General features: G+C 34.5%; 4 protein-coding genes and 1 pseudogene across 5 annotated transcripts; 3 read left to right on the forward strand and 2 right to left on the reverse strand.

Moving 5' to 3' along the window:
- Positions 1–1,271: 1,271 nt before the first annotated feature.
- Positions 1,272–3,398, reverse strand: LOC108470918 (uncharacterized protein At2g39795, mitochondrial-like). 2 transcript variants are annotated; one of them, XM_017772445.2, is made up of 4 exons: positions 3,065–3,398; positions 2,346–2,833; positions 1,941–2,272; positions 1,272–1,829 (listed from the first exon to the last, which is right to left on the reverse strand). In XM_017772445.2, the coding sequence occupies exons 2-4, from the start codon at positions 2,562–2,564 to the stop codon at positions 1,652–1,654; spliced, it is 729 nt and encodes a 242-aa protein (XP_017627934.1). In that variant the 5' UTR covers positions 2,565–2,833; positions 3,065–3,398; the 3' UTR covers positions 1,272–1,651. The 2 variants fall into 2 exon arrangements, with proteins under 2 accessions (XP_017627934.1, XP_017627933.1); XM_017772444.2 differs by having other exon boundaries at positions 2,346–3,398.
- Positions 3,399–5,343: 1,945 nt separating this feature from the next.
- Positions 5,344–7,838, forward strand: LOC108470468 (U-box domain-containing protein 45). Its single transcript, XM_017771785.2, has 2 exons — positions 5,344–6,203; positions 6,585–7,838. The coding sequence occupies exons 1-2, from the start codon at positions 5,584–5,586 to the stop codon at positions 7,510–7,512; spliced, it is 1,548 nt and encodes a 515-aa protein (XP_017627274.1). The 5' UTR covers positions 5,344–5,583; the 3' UTR covers positions 7,513–7,838.
- Positions 7,839–13,240: 5,402 nt separating this feature from the next.
- On the reverse strand, positions 13,241–15,411 carry LOC108470767 (stromal cell-derived factor 2-like protein). Its single transcript, XM_017772213.2, has 6 exons — positions 14,968–15,411; positions 14,743–14,883; positions 14,164–14,304; positions 14,013–14,062; positions 13,796–13,925; positions 13,241–13,561 (listed from the first exon to the last, which is right to left on the reverse strand). Exons 1-6 carry the CDS (start codon positions 15,079–15,081, stop codon positions 13,478–13,480), a joined length of 660 nt encoding a protein of 219 aa, XP_017627702.1. The 5' UTR covers positions 15,082–15,411; the 3' UTR covers positions 13,241–13,477.
- Positions 15,412–15,802: 391 nt separating this feature from the next.
- LOC108471193 (NADP-dependent glyceraldehyde-3-phosphate dehydrogenase-like) lies at positions 15,803–18,779 on the forward strand. The gene is made up of 9 exons (XM_017772801.2): positions 15,803–16,141; positions 16,277–16,470; positions 16,552–16,680; positions 16,847–16,966; positions 17,109–17,245; positions 17,503–17,658; positions 17,765–18,143; positions 18,245–18,361; positions 18,485–18,779. The coding sequence occupies exons 1-9, from the start codon at positions 15,994–15,996 to the stop codon at positions 18,596–18,598; spliced, it is 1,494 nt and encodes a 497-aa protein (XP_017628290.1). The 5' UTR covers positions 15,803–15,993; the 3' UTR covers positions 18,599–18,779.
- A 116-nt stretch (positions 18,780–18,895) lies between these two features.
- Positions 18,896–19,996, forward strand: LOC108473251 (uncharacterized; annotated as a pseudogene).
- The last annotated feature ends 1,490 nt before the right edge of the window (positions 19,997–21,486 follow it).

Below are 21,486 nucleotides of genomic sequence, written 5' to 3' on the forward strand. Positions count from 1 at the left end.
GTGATATTTATATATTGGAGTTAGGACTGTACTAGAAAATAGCATAGCATATATCCTACCACGTCAGTGTCCAAACAAACATTTTTATTTTGTAACAGATTTCTTTTATAATGAATTGACTCCCTAAATATTCCTTTTTTTTTACATTTCGTCTTTGTCAGTGCTGTTAAAAAGAATATTTTTGTAAACAAATAAGTTTGCATTTTTTTTTTAATCTTAAAGCCAATCAATATTACATGTGCAGGATTTACCGTTATTGGTATCGTGAATAACGTGTGGTTTTAGAGATTGACAAGTCAAAAATGTGTTCCAATTCCCTTTACAAGAGCCCCCATTGTTAGTAAGCTGAGTGGACTGGACCAGATGTTTAGGTGATTGGTTAATGGTGGAATTAAGGTGACGTGTATGGGGCTCAATTATTTTATCAAATACTGCTTTCATTTCTATTTCCGCCTCAATTCGGCTGAAATTCATTGCATGTTCGGACCATCCTATTCACTTGCGTCTCTTTCTATTAAACAGTTTAAAGGAGTTATGCATTATTGATGTGCATTATTAAAGCCATAAAATACATGGAATTATTTATTCCATTTCTATTTCTATTTTTATATTTCCTGGCCAATTAGCAAATCTGTTCTAATTCTTATTTATACGTAAATTAGTTGGACAAAAAAAAACTATAGAAATCAAAAATTGGTATTAGTGTGAATATTTGAGTCAAATCTGAGTAAAAAATTTTGAATTAATCAAGCTGGTAAATTCTATTTTTTTAACTATACTCAATTTAATCAATTTATATAAAATTCAAATTGAGTCAAATCCAATATATTTATTTGAGTTAAATTTTAAAAAAATACATTCATCAAGAACTTAAGACTGCATGCATTGTTGTTCAAAACAAAGGGGTCCAATAATCCGTATTTCAGACACGGTTTCAAAAGTTATACATTGCATAAGTTTATTTGTAAAGGTAAGACAGATTGCTTTGCAACAGACAAAACAGAACCGTGTGAAACTTCGACTAATTCTCTTGTATGTTTCTATATATAGATTTAGGAACTAAAGACGCCATTTTAACTCAAGTTTAATTGCTGTCTTATTTGGTTGATAACAAATGCAAGGTTACTCAATCACATGCTTGTATCCATCAAATGGCTCAAGAAATAATGTAGCTTCCTGCTAGCAGAAACTGATACATTTTGTTCTTTTTTTTTCCTTTACAAGGTGAAGGTTTGCAATAATTCAGTTAGTTTTATTTTGAAGTTACTGTCTTTTCAGTAATTACCAACCCTTTCATATGCATAAATTAGAATTGAGTCTTGCAGATATCATGCATTACTTGAGGAACACAATGAAGCAAGGCAATTACAATTACTGGGCAAGGATTGCTAGAACACCAAAATAAAGGTTGTTCACTACTCTGAGACCCTAAAATATAGTTAACAACATATCCAAGCTCTAAAAGAGAGAGTTGGTGGATGTATAGAATCCTGATAAACTTACCTTTACAACTCTGAATAACAGTCCAATGCCGAAATATAGTCAATTTGTATTTCATGTTTCATATAGACTGCTACAAATCATAGAGGAACCTAAACAGAAATCTTGTGAACCTCGTGCAGAAAAATACTAGAAAGCACGGATCAGATTTTTATAAGCAAACCTGATTCCATTTCTCCACAATGGATTTGACATTTCCCAACCACTGGATCAATTCAATCCTATCCTTATTCATCATATAGTCGTGCAGGAAAACACAGAGTTCATTATTTACTCCCCTTTCTTCCAAGTAATCACCAAGTGTCCTCTGAAGCTTCCGATTCTTTTTCCTGAAACAACAACAAAACATCAAAACAAAATATCACTGTTGACTTTGCCAATTAACATTAGGAAGTAGAAACTGTACTATACAAGCTTGCAAGCTGTGCCTCATAACATACCTCCTCAAATCACGTCCCATGTAAGGGTTAATAATAGTCTTATCGCGATTTAGCAAGTAAACTTTCTGGATTTCTAAATGATCAGGCCAAGCTGAGCACAAAAATTCCATATCAGGATAACCTTGACCTTTGGAAATATCAACAAGTAAGCTAATGTGAAGAACCACATTCTCCCCAGTGCTATCTTCTCCAGGCTTAGGAACAAAAACACAACCGTCAAACATGGTTACTTCAATTTTGATTTCTTCATATTCTCCGTATTTTCCCCTCATTGTCATCCACTTCTCTCCCGGTCGGTCTCGGACCGTAAAGGAATTGAAGCTCGTAGCAGGCTACATAAATTGTGAAGAAAATAATTGAAATGAAATTTGGGTGCAAATCGTTTTGATAGAAATAAATAGTTACCTGATGGGGAGGAGCGTAGTCGTGCTGGTACTCGATCTCATTGCTTAGGATTCTGATGATGTTGGCTGTGAAAGGCGATTTGTGGGTTTGGGAGGTTGCGTAGGGATTAAATTGGAGTAGTGAAGATGCAGATGCGACTCGTGATTGGATGCTATTAGTTAGGGTTTTCGAAGCAGCAGAGACAAATGCTCTTTGAGCTGTTGGAATGAAGCGAGCCATTTTTATTTTGACTATTGGCGACTTCAGTTTCCCGAATCAATTAAATGGGGTTTTAACTATTAAGATTAGGGTTTAAAAGATTAAACGAATCAGGAAAAGCAAAGTTCAATTTTGGGGGGAAAATAGTTGTAATAAATGGAGAACAAAATTATAATATGTTGAATTTTTTTTTCGTTTTCTTTTTAATCTTTACCAAATTCCAAACCCTTATAATTTGAAGCTCCGAGTTGACTTCAGGAAACGGTCGCGTTTAGATGCTGGAAGTAGATCTGAAAACAAAGAAAAAAAAATCAGATTTTGAACTTTCAGCTATGGGTGTCGGTAACAAACCCTAGAACCCAAAAAGAAAGCGAGGAAGGAAACGAGAACTTTGAAATTATGAAATCGGGCCTTGTAAGTAGCATATCTAGAGGTTGGGAACACGGTGAGTCGACAAATTTCGATCAACGAGTTAAGGGAAAAGAGGTAGTGAAGGAAAACGTGGACGGGGTTTAACAGACCTAGCCTTGTAAGCATAAATTTGTAAGTTTCCTTTTGACTGGCATATACGGCTGCTTGCTTGCTTGCTTGCTTATATGGGTGGGCGTCATCGTTGTGGTAAAGAAAATTTGAAGTTATATTGACGATTGTCTCAAAAGATTGGAGGGGGAAATATTGCTCCATCCAGAAGCAATGGTAGAGAGTGGCGAGCTTGAGGATAGGCATCGAACTAGTGTATTGTAGAAGTAAACCATGTGTTTTGAGGTATGCGTGAGATACATGATGTGATGGTGTTGGGTTGTTGACGAAGCGGCAGCAAAGCTAGAGATTTGAATGATTGGGGAAGGAGAAGTAAGCAACTTAAGGGATACAATTTGGGCCTGGACGAACAACCTTTTATTTTCCATTGCAGATGCCCAAGAAAGGAATTTCTTCTTATAAACCTTGGGCCTTGAATATGGCAAGAAATAATTGGACTGTCGTACACACTAGTGGGCTTTTATTTCAAAAATAACGTATTATAATTATTGGAAAGTAGTAAAAGAGAATCACGGTCGGCTGGGGGTTGCCTATGCCGATGCCACATGGACTTTTTTGGGTCGATCCAATGTCAGAGAATAAATGCGGCTACTTTTCCAAAGTCCAATCCCCCGTTATGTATATTTAACCCAAAAAAATCCCCTGTTATATATATTTGTATACGCTTAAAGCAGGGGGTGGAGTGAGAACTGAGCCCACAGTAAGCCTGTTTTGATGATATCAAATGAACGGCACCAGATGAGATGACAGCAGCTATCCTATTGCATCCTCTTACACACTATCAATACCCCTTTTGCACGTTTCCCCATTTCTCTTGTTATTATAAATCCGTAACAATTTTTCACTAAACAAAACATAAAAAAACACATTAAATATAAACGCACGATGGCTTCCCTTATAAGCCTTTCCTCACCCAGTTTACTTTTATCGTTCTCCTAATTTATTTTTAGTTAAAATAAATTAAAATGTGTGGATTGAGTCTTACGCCTGTATTTTTCAAAAATGCCCTGATTTTTACGACCTTTTTAATATGCATTGACAAAATGTAGGTAATATACTACTATTTTCAATAGATTTTTTAACTTTATAAATGATGTTTTACGAGGTTTGATAATTTAATTTAATTTTTAAAATATATTTGAAAATTTTTAGATATTAATTACTTTTTAAGGTAAAAATTATATACGTAGTTTTTTATAAAAAGAATTACATGAGGAAATGTAGGGAAGTATTTTTTTAAATGCTATTTTTATTTTGAATATAATAAAATTAATATTTCCATTTTAATTTATTTAATTTTTATTATTTTTTAAGTGTTTTTATGATTAAGTTAATATCACTTTTATTTAAAATATCAAACTCATATAAAAATTATATGAGTATAAAGTTTAACTTATTTGATATTTTTACTTTTATTATTTTTATTAATTTGAAAATCTTGATTAAGTCGTTGTCATCCTCAATCAAATCATCAACTCGGTTAAAAAGTTAATGAGTGTTTTTCCGTAATTAAAATAAGTAAAATTATTTAAGAGTATTTTCTTACTTTCACTTAAAAGTCAATAAAAATATGTATATAATAGGATTTAAATCTACACCAATTACATTAGTAAAATATTTAATTTACCATTAAACTAAAACTTTATTTTGATATTTTTATACATTGTAATTTTATGATACACACTTTACTACCTCCATTAGTTGCATATTTATACTTATCATTATTTAAACTATTGACTGAGTTGATGTCACCAACTCGATTAAGAAGTTACGAGAAATTTTTTCGTAATTTTATTATTTTAGAGTATTTTAATTTTTTCACTTTATAAAAATCAATAAAAATATACACATAATGAGATTTAAATCCACATAAATTTATTAACTTTATTAGTTGTGTACATGAATAGTTAAATTGATGACAAAAATTATCTCGATATGGACTAAGATTGATGACATCATAATATCTGATTTTTTATTTTAATATTATTTATATAATCTGTTATTATTAATTAATTTTTATAGATATTTATATTTCAAATTTATGATTTTGTTATGAAAAAATTCCAAATTTTAATAATATTATTAGTATTTTAAGTCATGGCAGCGAGAGAATAGATGTACTTAAAAAGTAAAACCGATCTAACATAAAAAGTAGGCACTCAGACAGCCGTTAACGCTATCCAAAACACCCCGTTTTTTTTTACGGTGTTTTAATTATATTTTCACCGTAATAATTTTCTTTCTGACATATGCAGATGTAGTTATAAATAAACAAACCGAAAAAAGTAAATATATAAATTCTCTATTTTTGAGCTCTGAAAAAAAGTGAATAAATTATTAATAAAAACTAAAATAAATAAAACAGAGTGGAATGATTACGAAGAATTAGCCTTCTTCTTCCTCTTGTTGAATTCCACTTCTCTCAAAGCCAAAGCTCTGTTCTCTTTTTCTTTTCCAAATGTGAAGCTTGATTTTTCTTTTGCAATAAAGAAAAAGAAAAATGGCCAAATGTCACAGAAACGACATCGGATCCATAGCCCTCGATAGCCCTTCCACCGCCACCAGTAGTACCGGAAACAACTTCAGATTATGGACGGCTTTCACCGGCGCCGCGTTCCGAAGAAAAATCTTCGACGCAGTAAGCTGTGGAGCAAGCTCCCGCCATCGCCACCAGCTCATGCAAGAAATGCTCAACGACACTGGCTCTCAGTCTCAACCTCCGCCACCCACCACCACAATGAAGTCGGTGTTGAAAGAGTTCAATGATCCGAAAAAGGCAGACAAAGTAGTAAAGAAACCCAACAGCAATGGCAAGTCGGAGAAGCTAGCCGATCTCTTGAACTTGGTTGAAACTGAAACTGCTGCTGAGACTAAGAGGAAAGTGGAAGCTTTGGAGGAATTGAAGCGCGTGGTTAAGGAGTTGCAAGTGGAAGACAAAGGGAGAAACGTACAAGCAGCGAGTAGAGTCAGGTCTCTTACTAAAGAAGACTCAGAAGCCAGAGTGACTTTGCCCATGCTCGGAAGCATTCCGCCTTTGGTTGCAATGCTTGATTTTCAAGATTCTGATTCACAGATCGCTGCTCTCTATGCTTTGCTTAATCTAGGAATCGGAAATGACGCGTAAGTTTCCTAAATTTGCCATTTCTCTTTTTAAAAAAAGTTCTTTTCTGAGTTTAATAACAAGCCCTTTTCTAATGTTTTTAATCTTAATCTAGAATTTTTGTTGGTGTTTTGATGGGTTTCTTGCCACTGTTGGGTTTTTTTTTTTAAATAAAGAGAGAAAATAAAAATGCCTGAAATGATTGAAGGGAATTTGGTCGGACAAGTCATTTTCCATGTTTTTGCTTGCATGCCCTGTTATTTTCTTGAAACAGATCCTGATTTGTAGAATAATGCATTTAAATTGTCTTTAATCTGATTAATTTCCTTTTTCTGGGTACAGCTTTGCTTGTTTGATTTTGTTACTTAAAATATAATTCTTTTATAAAAACCCTCTTGCAGGAACAAAGCAGCCATTGTCAAAGCAGGGGCTGTGCATAAGATGCTAAAGCTAATGGAATCCCCAAACGAGCCAAACCAAGCAGTTTCAGATGCGGTAGTCGCAAATTTCCTTGGCTTGAGCGCCTTGGATTCAAATAAGCCTATCATTGGATCTTCAGGGGCAATCCCTTTCCTGGTAAAATCCCTCAAGATTTTGGACACAAACAGCAGGTCTCAAGCCAGACATGATGCTCTTCGAGCTCTTTATAACCTATCCATCTCCCCATCAAACATATCCTTCATCTCGGAAGCGGATTTGATACCTTTTCTGCTGAATGCCTTGGGGGACATGGAAGTCAGTGAAAGGATTCTTTCCATTTTGAGCAATGTAGTATCCACTCCAGAAGGTAGAAAAGGCATTAGTATTGCACCAGAAGCATTCCCGATTTTGGTGGACGTGTTGAATTGGACCGATTCGCCAGGGTGTCAAGAGAAGGCATCGTATATTCTTATGGTAATGGCACATAAAGCATATGGAGATAGACAGGCCATGATCGAAGCTGGCATTGTTTCATCATTGCTTGAGCTAACACTTTTGGGTAGTACATTGGCTCAGAAGAGAGCTTCTAGGATCTTGGAGGTCCTGAGAGTCGACAAAGGGAAGCGAGTTTCAGAAAACTTCGGTGGGAACATGAATGCAGCTGTCTCGGCTCCAATTTGCGGCTCTTCATCATCGTCTTCAACAAATCTGAACGGAAAGGAGTGCTTGGTGGAAGAAGCAGGCATGATGAGCGAGGAGAAGAAAGCTGTTAAACAGTTGGTCCAACAGAGTTTGCAAAACAATATGAGGAGAATTGTGCATAGGGCCAATTTGCCACAAGATTTTGTTCCATCAGAGCATTTCAAGTCACTCACAGCAAGCACGACTTCAAAGAGCTTACCCTTTTGACCCCAAAAAAATGAATTACCTACCACCTTCAGCAATTTGCAGTGAATGGAGAGTGAAGAATTAGAAGCCTGTAGCTGTAGTCTTGTTTCTACACACCCATTGTTCCTTTTTTTTTTTTCCTTTTAATTTTAGTTTTTTTGTAGCTTTTGTCAATGTATGATATCGCCGTTGTCAATACTCCATCATAACCTTTGTAGAAACCGTTTCTTTCTTTTCGGTTGAGTTCAAAAAAATAACTCGCAAATCCATGGTGTGTGGGAAATGTGATCGATCTGATGTGATGAGCTCTGCTGGCATTAAATTTAATAAAAACAAGCCTTTGGGGATCCGAATAGTGAAAGAAGCATGAAGTCATGAATGGTCTGAATGACGAAATATGATCCAAGTGATCTTTGGTTGTCTGTGGTATGGCATGCAAAAACAAGAAAATCTAAAGGTTGATTTAGTCAAGTAGGATAAATGGTGTAGCCAGCTCAGTCCCTACCTCCCTATAATCAAGGTCAAGTCGTCACTTTCAACCCCTTCAAAGTTACAGCTTTGTCCAAAGCCTTGGCCCTACGCCTTTAATCTCCCCATTTATTTATTTTTTTCATCACACGCACCACCTGTGCTGTTAAGCAGAGAGGTGTCGGTCATTTTCTCCTGTACGTAAATCAAAGGACCATTCTTTGCAATTTCCATCTGGGAATCTCTTCCCCTTTGTCAACATTTCTTTTTTTTTTTTTAAAGAAATTCTAACTCTGACCATATTTCATCGGGAATCTCTAGATTTACAGAGTCGAATTCAAGCTATTTTTGCATCTGTGAGGGGAAACATTTCTATAATTTATCTTCTGCATTGACATTGTTTACAGAGCCATATTATATTTTTTGACTTCTAATCTATTCTCAAGTTAAGATCAGGAGAAGGGTTAATAAATAAATGGGAACACAAGGAAGAAGAATCTAATTTGTTAGGCTGAAATAATAAATAAATTATTGGCATTTTCTAATTTCTACCCTCCAGATGTATTTTATTCCTTGGAAGCTCATTATTGTTTACTAGTTACACCAGTCATCTTTATTTACCTATGGCGACTTAAGCCACTCTTGTTGTCTCATCTGTGGTGCTTGAAATTGAGTTTTGTTGTTTGGTTTGTATATTCTATATGGGAAATTATGATTTTTCACGAGGCTAATGAAAATTTCAGACTTGTCGTTTGTCCTTTCTCTTTCATTTCTTTATCAGCTCATTTTCCTTTTCTCTAAACATGGCCAAAATTCTTCAACATCATAATAACCATGTCCATTACCAATACCATAGATTATTGGCTAAGACAAGAAACTTCGTTAAAAAGGTAAGTCATGTTTGGGGACTGAAAAAATAACTTAAAAAGGTACAAACTTTCACAATGCTTTTGGGTTTAGTCTGCACTTAGCTGCATCTAAACATGTATAGTCTACAAAAGACAAACTTAGTCCAATTGATTCATACAATCACACTTAAGAAGTAACACCTCATAAATCTGACTCGGAGATGTGAATCTTAGCATCTTGGCTTTGGACCATTACCCTCTTCTTTAAAAAAATTATGACATTCTACATCATGATTCATAGCTTTATAAATCACAGGCTTTTTAGTTCAATCACAATGGTAAAGTACCAGACTTTGGTGTAACTGTATTCTTATAGTTTGTCAAAGACAACTATAGAAGACAGAGTTGCAGCTGTAAAGAAAGACAAAGTTAGAGAAATACTAAATACTTCATTAAGAATCTACCGTGTTCTGTTCACCAATTGCTTAGCAAAGACAGGAGATTGAATTGAAAACCAGCTTCAGAAGCTTAACGTTCCAATTTTAACGTTAAAGACAAAGTATACGAACGAAACGTGAAATGCCTTCCGGGTTGATAGTAGTAGTAGTACTAATTTTAGGTCCATATCAGCCAGTAAATGACCTACTGTGGGTGCAGTAAAAGCATATGTATATAGTCGATAGATCCAAACACATAAATGATTATCTATGATCTTTTGTTTCCTGCTGCAATAACTGACGCCTTTCTTTCCTTTCCCATAAACATACGACTGTAAGAAAAATAATAGTGACTGAGCTCTTTGAGAGAGTGTAAAAAGGACATGAGCCGTGGGGCTGCCTTTTGTCAACCACTGTTGAATATATACTTTGCCGTGAATAAATCTTCGATAATCAACTCTTAAGATGAACCCCACCTACACTGGCTATACCATTATTATTACAGCCTTTACCTATCCATGCCACTAGATGTTCAATTATTCATTGACCTCCTTTCCCCCCTCATTTAATAATTCTTTTAAAGGATTGTTGATTATATAAAAACAGAATCGCCTCTGGTTTCCTTCCTTGATCACTAGCGATTACAGCATTATTGATAATATTAAAATTCGCAGTTTAACTAAAAAGATATATGCTTGGATTATGGTGATTAGTTTATTCATATTTATTTCCCACCACTCGATGGGAGAAAATCTACTGTGCTAGACTTTAGACAGGCAAGTATGGGGTGTTAATAAAGTTATGGAGCTTTTCATTTAAATCATAGACACATGCATTGATCACCCCGATGAGATGTCGGTGCTAAATTTTGAGATGCAAATATGGGCATTGGTCAAAAATTTTATTTTTATGTATAAATTTGGTTGATGGAAACAGATTTGGTTCTGCTTCAGTTATGAGAATATTTAACAAAGTGGGTGGAAATGGTTTTTCATGTGTTAATGGCAGGTCTTGAATGAGGATCGAGCGAGGTACATTGTTTGGTCATACATGAATATTGAATATAAGGGGGTGGAAATTGGCATTAAATAGGGGACAGTGGACACCATTTTTTTGTGCCTCACCTAAGTTTAGTTATTGGTTCATGTAATGTTGGGGCCATCTAAGATTTTAATGATTCATATGTAAAGGACCCATCCGATGGTAACCAAGTTTTCAGCCTAGATTTATGGGACTTTTTTTAAAAAATTCACAATACAAATCAGATTATTGACTGTAAATATTGAGATAAATAATTGAGTTAAACTCAATTATTGATTGTGGACCTCTTTTTCCCCCGAATGTCTTGGATTTTAGTCATTAGAAATGAAATATGATTTTACTTATAAGACCCGAGGGATAAAAAGGGTTAGATAGGCAATGATTAGTTGGAATCCATGGTATATGTTGCTGCCATGATATTAAATGCTGAGGATAGAGAAATGGGATGGGTGTACTTTTCATTCAAAATAATAAAATTCGAGTTTTAGTTTAGTTGACATTAATATTATTATCAGCATAAGAAAATGTGAATTTAAATATACTAAAACACGTTATTATCTTATTTAAAGGTCAAATCTTGATAAAATACTCATATTAAAGGAAATAAGTCAAAAAAAATTTATAAATCAACCATATAATGAACGTAGAAATTTCAATAGAAATCCGTCCCTCCTTTGTGGGGCATATTATAAGCCCAATTATACATTTCAACCGGGTTGACTTTCCACTTTTACCCCTCAACTTCTTTTCTTTGGTTTCATTTTTCCTTTATTTTAACACTCATACTTCATGTTTTTGATAAACTGCATCGATCAATAACTTCAATTAGTTTTTGTGATTATTTAAAAGTGATAAAAATATTCAAAAAAGATAAAATTTATTATTTCAAATTAATCCACTATATTTGTTTCTTTTTATCTTTAAACTTCATGCTCTTTGTAAAAAAAAAAATGATAAAAGAAAAGTTTTTTTTGAACAATATACTATGATTCTCTTTCGCATTATGTAAAAGAGGCTGAAGATAAAGAAGTAAAGATCGACGGCACCCCCAATTACAGACTTTTCATATTACCAAGTGGACCACTCTCAACTCCATTGTCAATTGCATACATACATACATACATACATACATACATACATACATACATACAATCAAAGCAACATATAGCTTATATGTTGCCTGGAAATTGTTGTTTCTGATTTATGAAACCAAAGATAAGAAAAAAAAAAAGGAAAAAATGGGAAATAGAAAGAGAGTGAGCAATAAAGGCTAATGATTAACAAAGCAACCATCTTTATACAAGGATTCATGTTAGTCCACAAAAGCTTTAATACGAAAATGGAGACTTTTTATACACATGGGAATGGGGACTACTTTTATAATCTTAGGACCATTTTTATTTCCTCCCGATAAAGTTAAAGATTTGGTCGCAATGTTAGGATGCAAATACAAGCGCGTGGGATTGACAAGAAACAACGAAATAATGTGGTGTTCTTCTCTCGGGAAAATGAAAAGCAGGGCAGTTCGGTTTAGGAAAGCTAGAGAGAGCTTTTGAAAGGTTAATCTCATACCCCTCTTATGCCACTATTTCTGTAATGTAAATTACCCATTACATACTTTTATTGTCCTTGCTACGTTTATTTCTTCTTTTTTGGTTGATTACAGAAATCTTTCTTTCTCGAAAACATAAAATCTTTCAATTTTATTTTTATATTTTTAGCTAACAACACCCTAGATTGGTTGATAAAAGACAAAAATTTTAGATTTTGAGGACACATTTTCGATACCTATTATGCATAATTAAAATGTGTGGACCTTCGAGTCTCATCTTGAGTTGTTAATGTGTAGATTTTAATTCAACTAGTTAACCTTAAGTCTGGATCGATCTATTTCTTAATTTGATTTTTTATTTTAATTTTTAATTCGTTTGTACAATAACAGTTTGATTATGTATCAAGTGATTATTTGGACATGTATTTATACTTTATTTTAATTATCTTGTAATTGTAAACATAAAAAAGAACTTTTAAAATATTTACATTATTAATTTGTTTTATATAAATACTGATATATTTATGTACACCTATCGTGTTGATGCTATTTTTATAACATGTGTACTATTCTAAATAATTTATCATGATAATTGAATTTAAATAATAATTTATATGTTCGTGTTGTAATTCTGTTGTGCCTATATTCATCTTACATTTTATATTTTATAGTTTATATACATACATATCGGATATATTAGGCAAAGAAACTAAATTGACTTAATCTAACGAGTAGCAACAATGTCGATTGAGTGTTAATTTGATTGGTATGAGTATTATTGTCAATATAAAAGGACGTGAGTTTGAGTGCGTTGAATATGAGTAGTTTTATTTTAAAAAGAGCAGATATGATTAAAAACTATTATGATATTATTCAAAAAAAAAATCATAAAATGAGTTTGTTTCTTTGTTTTCTTCATTTTCAAGATATTAAATAAAAAAATTTAAGATTGCTTATTTCCTTCTCATTCAAAAAATATATGTTTTCATGTTAATTGTTTTACTTGAATTTTGAGGCGTTTGTATATTTGTGTCATATTTAAAAAGAAAATTGTAATATCATGTTTAATATAGTTATTTTTATGTTGTCTTTGTGTTTTACAGTTATGTTTAATATTATGTTGAAGTCGTTTAATCATGTAATGTATAAAATTGTTGTCGGACAATAATTCTCAAATTTGCGTCATGCATATCGTGCTTCAATGAAGATGCAAAATTGGATGCGTGTTGATAGAAATGGGAAAGCCATTGCTCATGAACTAGCCAATATTGAGCGGAAGGAAATGTCCATTCAAATATGGATAAAATTGAAGTATTTTTCATGTTCATTTTAGGATTTATAAATATTAATATTATTAAAATTTATAGATGGCCCTCTTAATAATGTTGTCTTTGGAAATAAAGTTGCTCTACTGAAAAATTTATATATAATTAATCATAAAAAGGGGTATATCTGATTAGTATCATCTCAAGGTACAAAACCATGCATGATAGGGTATTTGGCAGAGAGTTGTTCTGCAAAACATACTACTGATTTAGTAGAATGACTATAAGCTACTAAAGCAATCAGGCACCAGTCACCTACAAATCCAAAATCCATGCACCTGCTTTCACATTGTAGTAATCTCCTAAACATGTATACTACTTGCTTTCAGTAATGGGGAGGTACACACCCTCTGCAGCCAACCATACATTATCAGCACGCTTTTCTCTAACGCCACAAACCTACACCATAACGTGAAATGGTTTAACATACTAACAAATAACAATGACCAGCTCCTGTACCATTAGCAGAGACTCATGTCTAGCAAGCAATAAAAGTAGGCTTTTACACTCAATGATGAGTTAACTAGCAAGCATCAAATATTAGTATTGTAAAATATGATAAAAGATTAATATGTTCCTTAGAATGGAATTTAAAATCAAGAAAAACACTTATTGATATATTTCCATTCTCACCTCTTGCTGTCCACCAGCTATTCTGGCGTATTTCTTGTCGTGACTATGCAGGTAACCGCCAGTGTCAATATGTTGAAGCCGAATCCTTTGATCTTGCTTCCAACTCTTTCCACTTCCCTCAATCAAGAGCCTGATAGGATCCTCCCAACAATGTAGCATTAGCAGGAAAAAAACAAAAACAGGGAAGTTAAATTAAGAAAAGAAATATATGACTCACCTCCAATAATCGCCGGTATCCGATTCTGATTCTCCTCCAAAGCAACTGACCTACAATCAACACCAAAAAAGAGTAAAACACTATCTGTAAGTCTGAATGATGATAAGAGACCTAGAAGTTATGATTGGCTGTTGAAACATGTGAAAAATACCTCGAGGTTTCCGGATATTGGGGATGCATGCAAGTGGCTATGCAGCCATTTTCGGGTCCTCATGTGTTGCAACCTAATAATTGCCCCATCGGGGATGGTGTCTCCTTGTTTAGCAGATGTATCGGGTGGAGGCCTAACTATCTGCCAAGCATAGTCCCAAATGTAATCGGATGATGAAGCACTCATCGCATCATTAAACCAGAAATTGACAGAAAAATAAAAGCAATTAAAAATTACCAAACCTGAATTCAACTTTCAAAACGATTTCAAACTTCAACAAGAAAGAATTGTAGAAATGAAACAAAGGCACTAGCCAATTGTAATACAGTTTAGAAAACTTTTCATGTTCTTCAACCATACACGATAATATAATTGCATGGTTAACTAGGGATTGAAACAATTTACAAACAAGCATGTTTACTATAAGCTTGGAAAAGTTCATTGATCCACTATATTAACCATCAATAGAGAATCTGATAGCAGCATGTAGCTAAACAACAACACAAACATTAGCAGAACAAAAACTCAACTTTCAGAAACTACTGCGGAAGATCAATAGGCAAGATAAAGAGGGAGTACCCAGTAGCTGTTGGAGTCATCTACATTAGGAAAGCCGGTGACAGATTGCTGTCCACTTCCAGAACCATAGGGCACCTCGTGTGAATGAAGCCTAAATTTTGTTTTCTCGTGCATCAGCTTTAAAACCGTCCCATAAGTAACCTGTTTCATTCATTCAATTTAATTAATTTATGAAACAAGGAACAAGGAAAATTTTTGAAATAAGTCAAAAAGGATTTTTGAAACCTGGACGTTTTGGGAGGAGGAGGAGGAGGCGGCGGAGGCGGAGGAAGGAGAACCTTGATCGAAATCGAAAGCGAGGAAGAGGAAGAGAGCAAGACCAAAGAACCCCATCGCCATCAAGAACAGCAATCCGATGAACCAATTCTGTTGCCAAAATGGATAATCGACCTTCAGATCCTTCCTCAAATGTTCTCTTTGCTCAGCTTTGCTCGGACCACTATTTGTTGCAGACGACGAAGACTGTTTCCTACGAGAGACGGCTTGCGACCCCGACGACGCCACGGTGGAGGAAATTTGTTTCAGGTTCAACGGAAAATTAACTTCTTTGTCTTGTGAAATGGCATTTTAACGGATCTGGCTGGGAAATATGGGATCATATGCTATTGGAGGAAGGGGGAAGAATACTAAGAAGTTGGAAATTTTCTTCAACAGGTGACACGTTTGAGTGACATGATTTTCTCCAATAGGAACGTGACATTTGGAACAGTGATGACGTGGAGGGTTATGGGTGGGTGGAATTGGTTGTTAAGTGAACTCCTTTTCGGGTCGAAATCGGGTCTTCTAGGAAACTTCCAAGCGAAAACGATTTCTTTTTATATTTATTTCTCTACTTCAGTGAACCATAGCTTTGGGCTCTATTTGGGTTTGGGCTTTGCTTTTCAACAATAAAATTGTGAAACTCCAAACCGACGAATCTTTGTCCACAGTCTCTATTTTACAAATATATAACGTTAAGAGCACGCCAAGTTAGAAGAATATAACGTTAGAATCCTGTCTACTAAAGGGTACATTCTGTTAAAATGGCAAGTTATTCAATTTTTCTGACGTATATTGTGTTGAAGTGTCGAGATACAACCAAATGGGACATATTTTAAGTCACCTACCCACCCTGCCTCACTTAAACTCCCACCTGTATGGCCCCAAATTGAAAGCGATCAAAATTTACACCTCAGACAAAGTCGTCTCCCTATAAAGCTTTTCTTGTTTTTCTGCGATTTTTACTGAAGAGGTTAATTGAGAGCAAGAACAATGGCGGGAACAGGGGTGTTTGCTGAGCTAGTTGATGGAGATGGTGTGTTCAAGTATTACTCATCTGGGGAGTGGAAAAAGTCATCTTCAGGGAAGTCGGTGCCAATCATCAATCCAACCACTAGACAGCCTCACTTCAAAGTCCAAGGTGATATAACGATCGTGTTTCACTTTTTCCTCACTTCTTTCTTCAATGATGACCACTTCAAAGTCAACGCTATGGCATGAACATGATCGTTACATATCTTCAATTTTTTTTTTCTTTCTACATGATTTGGAACAGCGTGTACTCAGGAAGAAGTAAACAAGTTGATGGAGGAAGCTAAAACAGCTCAAAAGTTATGGGCTAAAACTCCACTTTGGAAAAGAGCAGAGTTGCTTCACAAAGCAGCAGCTCTCTTGAAAGAGCACAAGGTTCCCATTGCAGAGTGCCTTGTCAAAGAGATTGCAAAACCATCGAAGGATGCTGCGACTGAAGTGAGTTCAAATATCCTTTGAATTGTTGGTTTCTTTAGCATGCTGTAACTATTTTGGTGGTATACCGTTCGATTTAAACAGGCGGTAAGGTCTGGAGATTTGGTGTCATACTGTGCTGAAGAAGGGGTCAGGATACTTGGTGAAGGGAAATTTCTGGTATCTGATAGTTTTCCGGGAAATGAGAGGACCAAATATTGCCTCACTGCAAAGGTAATTTGTTTCAGATCATGTATACGCCCACTGTTTTCAGGTTCCACATTTTGACCAAGTGTTGCTTTCATGATAATGAAACTGTCATGATTTCTGTTTTCTTGCTGGCCTATTTTGGTTGAGAACTGAATGCTTCAATTCCATATTTCTTATTTGGGACATGCAGATACCTCTTGGGGTCATTTTAGCTATTCCACCCTTCAACTATCCCGTTAATCTTGCTGTTTCAAAAATTGCTCCTGCGCTCATTGCTGGAAATTCTATTGTGCTCAAGCCTCCAACCCAGGTTGGATATAACCCTTGCTGATTCATATAAATCTTCTTTTCATTGCAAAATTAATAGTCAAGTACGCATTTCGTATACCATAGACCATGCCTCTCAGTTATAACTGAATAATGGGACAAGTTTTTCTGGAAACTACTTCCAGGGTGCCGTAGCTGCACTTCACATGGTACACTGCTTTCATTTAGCTGGTTTCCCCAAAGGTCTGATTAGTTGTGTTACTGGAAGAGGTTCGGAGATTGGTGACTTCCTTACAATGCACCCCATGGTCAACTGTATTAGGTATTATCTTAATTACCTTGAGATGATGTCCTCCCTAGATATCATTCTGGAACAGCATATGCTCGTGATAGGAAACAAAGTAATGATCTTGTGGAACTGTATCTGCATTGTCCTGATGTTCTGATTTGTGGATTAAATATATTCTGTTGTTGGTAGTTAAGCACCCTTTCTAGTCGCAAACTAATATAGATACAGATCCAAGTTCCTTTTATTCGCATGTTAATTTTGTCTACCATCATGCATGCATGCCTACTCAGCTTCACTGGTGGAGACACTGGAATTGCAATTTCACAGAAAGCAGGCATGATACCTCTTCAGATGGAACTGAGTGGAAAGGATGCTTGTATCATACTCGATGATGCAGATTTAGATTTAGCAGCGGCTAACATTGTGAAAGGAGGATTTTCTTACAGGTGAGAGAAATCATTATATTAGTCCTTCCATTTTGATTTTAGGTCGAGTATGGTTGCAATTAGCATGATGTGTTGATATTGAACAATTTCCTTTGTCATTTATCAGTGGTCAAAGGTGCACAGCCGTGAAGGTCGTGTTGGTCATGGAATCTGTGGCTAATGCTCTTGTAGATAAAGTTAAAGCTAAAGTTGCAAAATTGACTGTGGGGCTACCAGAAGATGATTCTGACATCACTCCGGTTGTTACGGAATCCTCTGCTAACTTCATTGAAGGATTAGTCGTGGATGCCAAACAAAAAGGAGCTACATTTTGCCAAGAGTACAGGAGGGAGGGCAACCTTATATGGCCGCTATTATTAGATAATGTTCGTTCTGATATGAGAATAGCATGGGAGGAGCCATTTGGTCCCGTTTTGCCTGTTATAAGGATTACTTCAGTTGAAGAAGGAATTCATCATTGTAATGCTAGCAACTTTGGCCTGCAGGTATAATTATTAAACCGTATTTTAAATGCAGACACTTCCATTTAAAGTTGTTTAAGACTTACGAAGTCAAATACATACTTGGGGGTTGATTGGAATTGCAGGGTTGTGTCTTTACAAGAGATATAAGTAAAGCAATTCTGATCAGCGACGCAATGGAGACTGGTACAGTTCAGATCAATTCTGCTCCGGCACGTGGACCCGATCATTTTCCTTTCCAGGTGATTTTATTTTATGATCATTTGTTCCTTTCTGATGCAATTGCTTTCCCAACTCTAAAAGTTTATTTCTATGGCATCTTAACCACCTAGCGATTAACAACTTAATCGTTGAGTTTGTGGCAGGGTCTCAAGGATAGTGGCATTGGATCTCAAGGAATCACCAACAGTATCAATATGATGACGAAGATCAAGACCACCGTAATTAACTTACCAACACCTTCCTACACAATGGGTTGATATGAAAATTTTTCATAAATTCGACCGATGAAATAATGTACTAGCTTGTAAAGTCAACCAACATTATGAGCTCATATGCTTGTTGTCTGTAGGAAATGAAATGAGTAGTAAGACTATAACTTGCATAAGTTGAAATCTTCCAACTTCCAACTTTGTTAATCCACCTCCTTTTTCTCTATTATTTTCTTTCGATTTGCAATTCTGCATAATTTATTATTTTTCCTATTTGTTTCTGGTAATCAGAATTATACTTGCAAAATCTATAATTCAAACATAGAAAAACCAAACCTTTTTTCATTGCCTCTTCTTTGTATTGGTTTTTTTTTTACCATGGAACCTATCACAAGGAAGTTGAGCCTTTTGAGAAATATTTTGGAACGTGCTCTTCTCTTTGGTGTATTCGTCATTGTAATCCGATTCACTTACATTGTTACTATCAGGGGTGAATCCTGCAATCTCAGTGACTTCTGCTTTGTCTCGTTGCCACATAATCTCAACCCCATCATCCTTCACACCGAAGCTTCCGCTATCGTTGGAAATGACACTGCTCCCTGATTTAATCCGCATCGCCATCTATATACCACAGAAGATTGGATTAAGATTGTCCATTTCTATTCTTCAATCTTCAAAGAATTGATATTTGAAGGTTATCTCCTCGCCTCACTCTAAGTCTCTCTGCATAGAGACTACTCTTGGACAGGAAGTTTTCGCCTTGAAAAAGGTTGGAGTGGAGGACTTAATTGGAATTTTCAATAAAGCGACCAAACCTTTGGTTATTAAAGGAGAAGGTCATCAAATACCATTTGACTTCATATTCTCTGGCGGAGGCCGCCTCGACATATCAGCTCAACCATTTGATTTTGCATCAGAAATTGCTCGAACCTTGAAACCTGAAGGGTTTGCAGTGCTCCACACCAAGGTTAATGATACATATAGCTTTAATTCTTTTCTTGATTTATTCAATTCTTGTAAATTAGTTATAGTGTTTGAGATTGGTGGCTTCAATCCATCAATGCCTTATATTAGAGAAATTGTATTGAAAAAAGAGAATGAAATTCTTAACCATGGGTATAGGAAGACGCTCGACGGTGATTCTGATAAGAAGTGCTTTATTTAAGGTCATAACAGCAAAGTCGTTGATTGAGGAAGAACCCTTGAAGCCATGGATTTCCTTAAGAAGAAATATTAAGAACGTGAAGTATTTGCCATCAATAGTAGATGTAAGTTTCATATTTTGATGTTGGGACTAGGAGTTATAGTTCTAGTATTGGAAGTTGGTTTATGAAACAATATCCCAAACAAAATAAAACCTTTCAGGTCTATGCTATTGAGGCTGATAAAGTTTCTCATAAACAATATGAATGAATAAGATGGTTACATTGTTCGCCATTTCTAGTACATGTTAGGAGTAGACCTGATTATGGGACAGATAGGGTCAATGCAAAATTTTAGATTTGTTTTTAATGTTTCAGGCTCGGCTTAGCCCGAAAAATGGCCTAAAATTCTACCCCAAACCCAACCTAGATTAAAAATACTAAACTCGAGCTCAACCTGACTTGTCCATCTTAAATACTTTTAGATTATTTTTTTATATAAAAACAATTTAAAAAATATAATACATCAAATACGCCAAAAAAAATTAACATAAATGTTTCGCAACAAATTGAAAATACATTAAACAAAGTTACTTAAATAACATTAAAATGTTGCAACTTAGCGATCAAATGCCTTTAAATTAAACAAGACTTGTACAATATCCAAACAATACCATTAAAATTATAGCAATATAATAGCGAAATGACAACAAAACAGAAACATTTAAAAACTGAGTCTTATTTTTGTTCAAGCTCTTTTTCGGACTTATATTTTCGTCCAAACCCTTTCACATTTTGAGTGAGCCTTCAAGTTTGGGTGAGTAACTCAACCCATGATCAAGACTAGTTAGGAATGAGACATTGTCGATTGAGATTAATTGCAATCCTAAACAAGAAAAGGTGAATGAATTAAAACGCGACCGCTTAACTTGGAGAAATCATCGTGATGTCGTGACTTTCCATGCATGCTCATCATGTTGTCGTCGTCACATTTATTTGAGGTTTCGTTGCTTGTCTGCGCGACGTCGCCTCTATTTTACCTCTTATTCAGTAAATCGTCCAACATATTCCTAAATATCTACAAAACATCTAATAAATGCAAAACACACCCCACATATAAATTTATTTTTGAGTGTGTTTGAGTGGATTAATAAAATATCATGTATTTTTATTGATATTTAAATTTTTAAAATTATATGAATAAAAATGATCTTTTAATAATAAATAATGTTTTTAACTATTTTATTGTAAATTTTTCTACCATAAGTTTATTAAATAATGTTTTTTTAAGAAATAAGTTTTTAATTAATAATAATATATGCATACTATGTATATGTATAAAATTATAAGGCATCAAGGTTGATTGATTATCATTTGATCGCCTTTTAAAGGTGAGAGTAATATTAATTTTAAAAATGTCTTAAAAGTGTTATTTAGAGTTTTGGTTTAATATTTTAAGTGTTTCATATTTTTATAAAAAAGTAATTTTAGTTGAAAAATAAAATATCGATTTTAAATATATATACTCTTAATGAAATTAAAAAATAATTATATGATAAGATTCAAATTTACGTTAATTAAAGTAATAAAATATTAAATTTACCACTTAACTAAAATTATATCTTAATATTTTTCTATAACCAATTAGGAGTAAACAATTATTAAATACCCCGTCAATCATCTTCTTCATGTCAATTATGTGAAATGTCTAAATAAAAAAGAGAGTTAATATTCGCTCCCTAGATAGCTTCTATAACGAAAGGAGAGTTCATTCAATCACGTTAAAATTGATCG

This window comes from Gossypium arboreum, chromosome 5, assembly GCF_025698485.1.
Source record: "Gossypium arboreum isolate Shixiya-1 chromosome 5, ASM2569848v2, whole genome shotgun sequence".
Classification (NCBI taxonomy): Eukaryota; Viridiplantae; Streptophyta; class Magnoliopsida; order Malvales; family Malvaceae; genus Gossypium; species Gossypium arboreum.

Coding starts and splice junctions, on each gene's coding strand:
- LOC108470767 (XM_017772213.2), bottom strand. CDS start 15,081: ATGGCGATGGGGTTCTTTGGTCTTGCTCTCTTCCTCTTCCTCGCTTTC. Junction 14,305..14,742: donor ATGACTCCAACAGCTACTGG/GTACTCCCTCTT, acceptor TATGCTTGGCAG/ATAGTTAGGCCTCCACCCGA. Junction 14,063..14,163: donor CAATATCCGGAAACCTCGAG/GTATTTTTCACA, acceptor TGTTGATTGTAG/GTCAGTTGCTTTGGAGGAGA.
- LOC108470918 (XM_017772445.2), bottom strand. CDS start 2,564: ATGGCTCGCTTCATTCCAACAGCTCAAAGAGCATTTGTCTCTGCTGCT. Junction 2,273..2,345: donor ACTACGCTCCTCCCCATCAG/GTAACTATTTAT, acceptor CAATTTATGTAG/CCTGCTACGAGCTTCAATTC. Junction 1,830..1,940: donor ATGGGACGTGATTTGAGGAG/GTATGTTATGAG, acceptor TTGTTGTTTCAG/GAAAAAGAATCGGAAGCTTC.
- LOC108471193 (XM_017772801.2), top strand. CDS start 15,994: ATGGCGGGAACAGGGGTGTTTGCTGAGCTAGTTGATGGAGATGGTGTG. Junction 16,967..17,108: donor TGCTCAAGCCTCCAACCCAG/GTTGGATATAAC, acceptor AACTACTTCCAG/GGTGCCGTAGCTGCACTTCA. Junction 17,246..17,502: donor CCCATGGTCAACTGTATTAG/GTATTATCTTAA, acceptor ATGCCTACTCAG/CTTCACTGGTGGAGACACTG.
- LOC108470468 (XM_017771785.2), top strand. CDS start 5,584: ATGGCCAAATGTCACAGAAACGACATCGGATCCATAGCCCTCGATAGC. Junction 6,204..6,584: donor CTAGGAATCGGAAATGACGC/GTAAGTTTCCTA, acceptor ACCCTCTTGCAG/GAACAAAGCAGCCATTGTCA.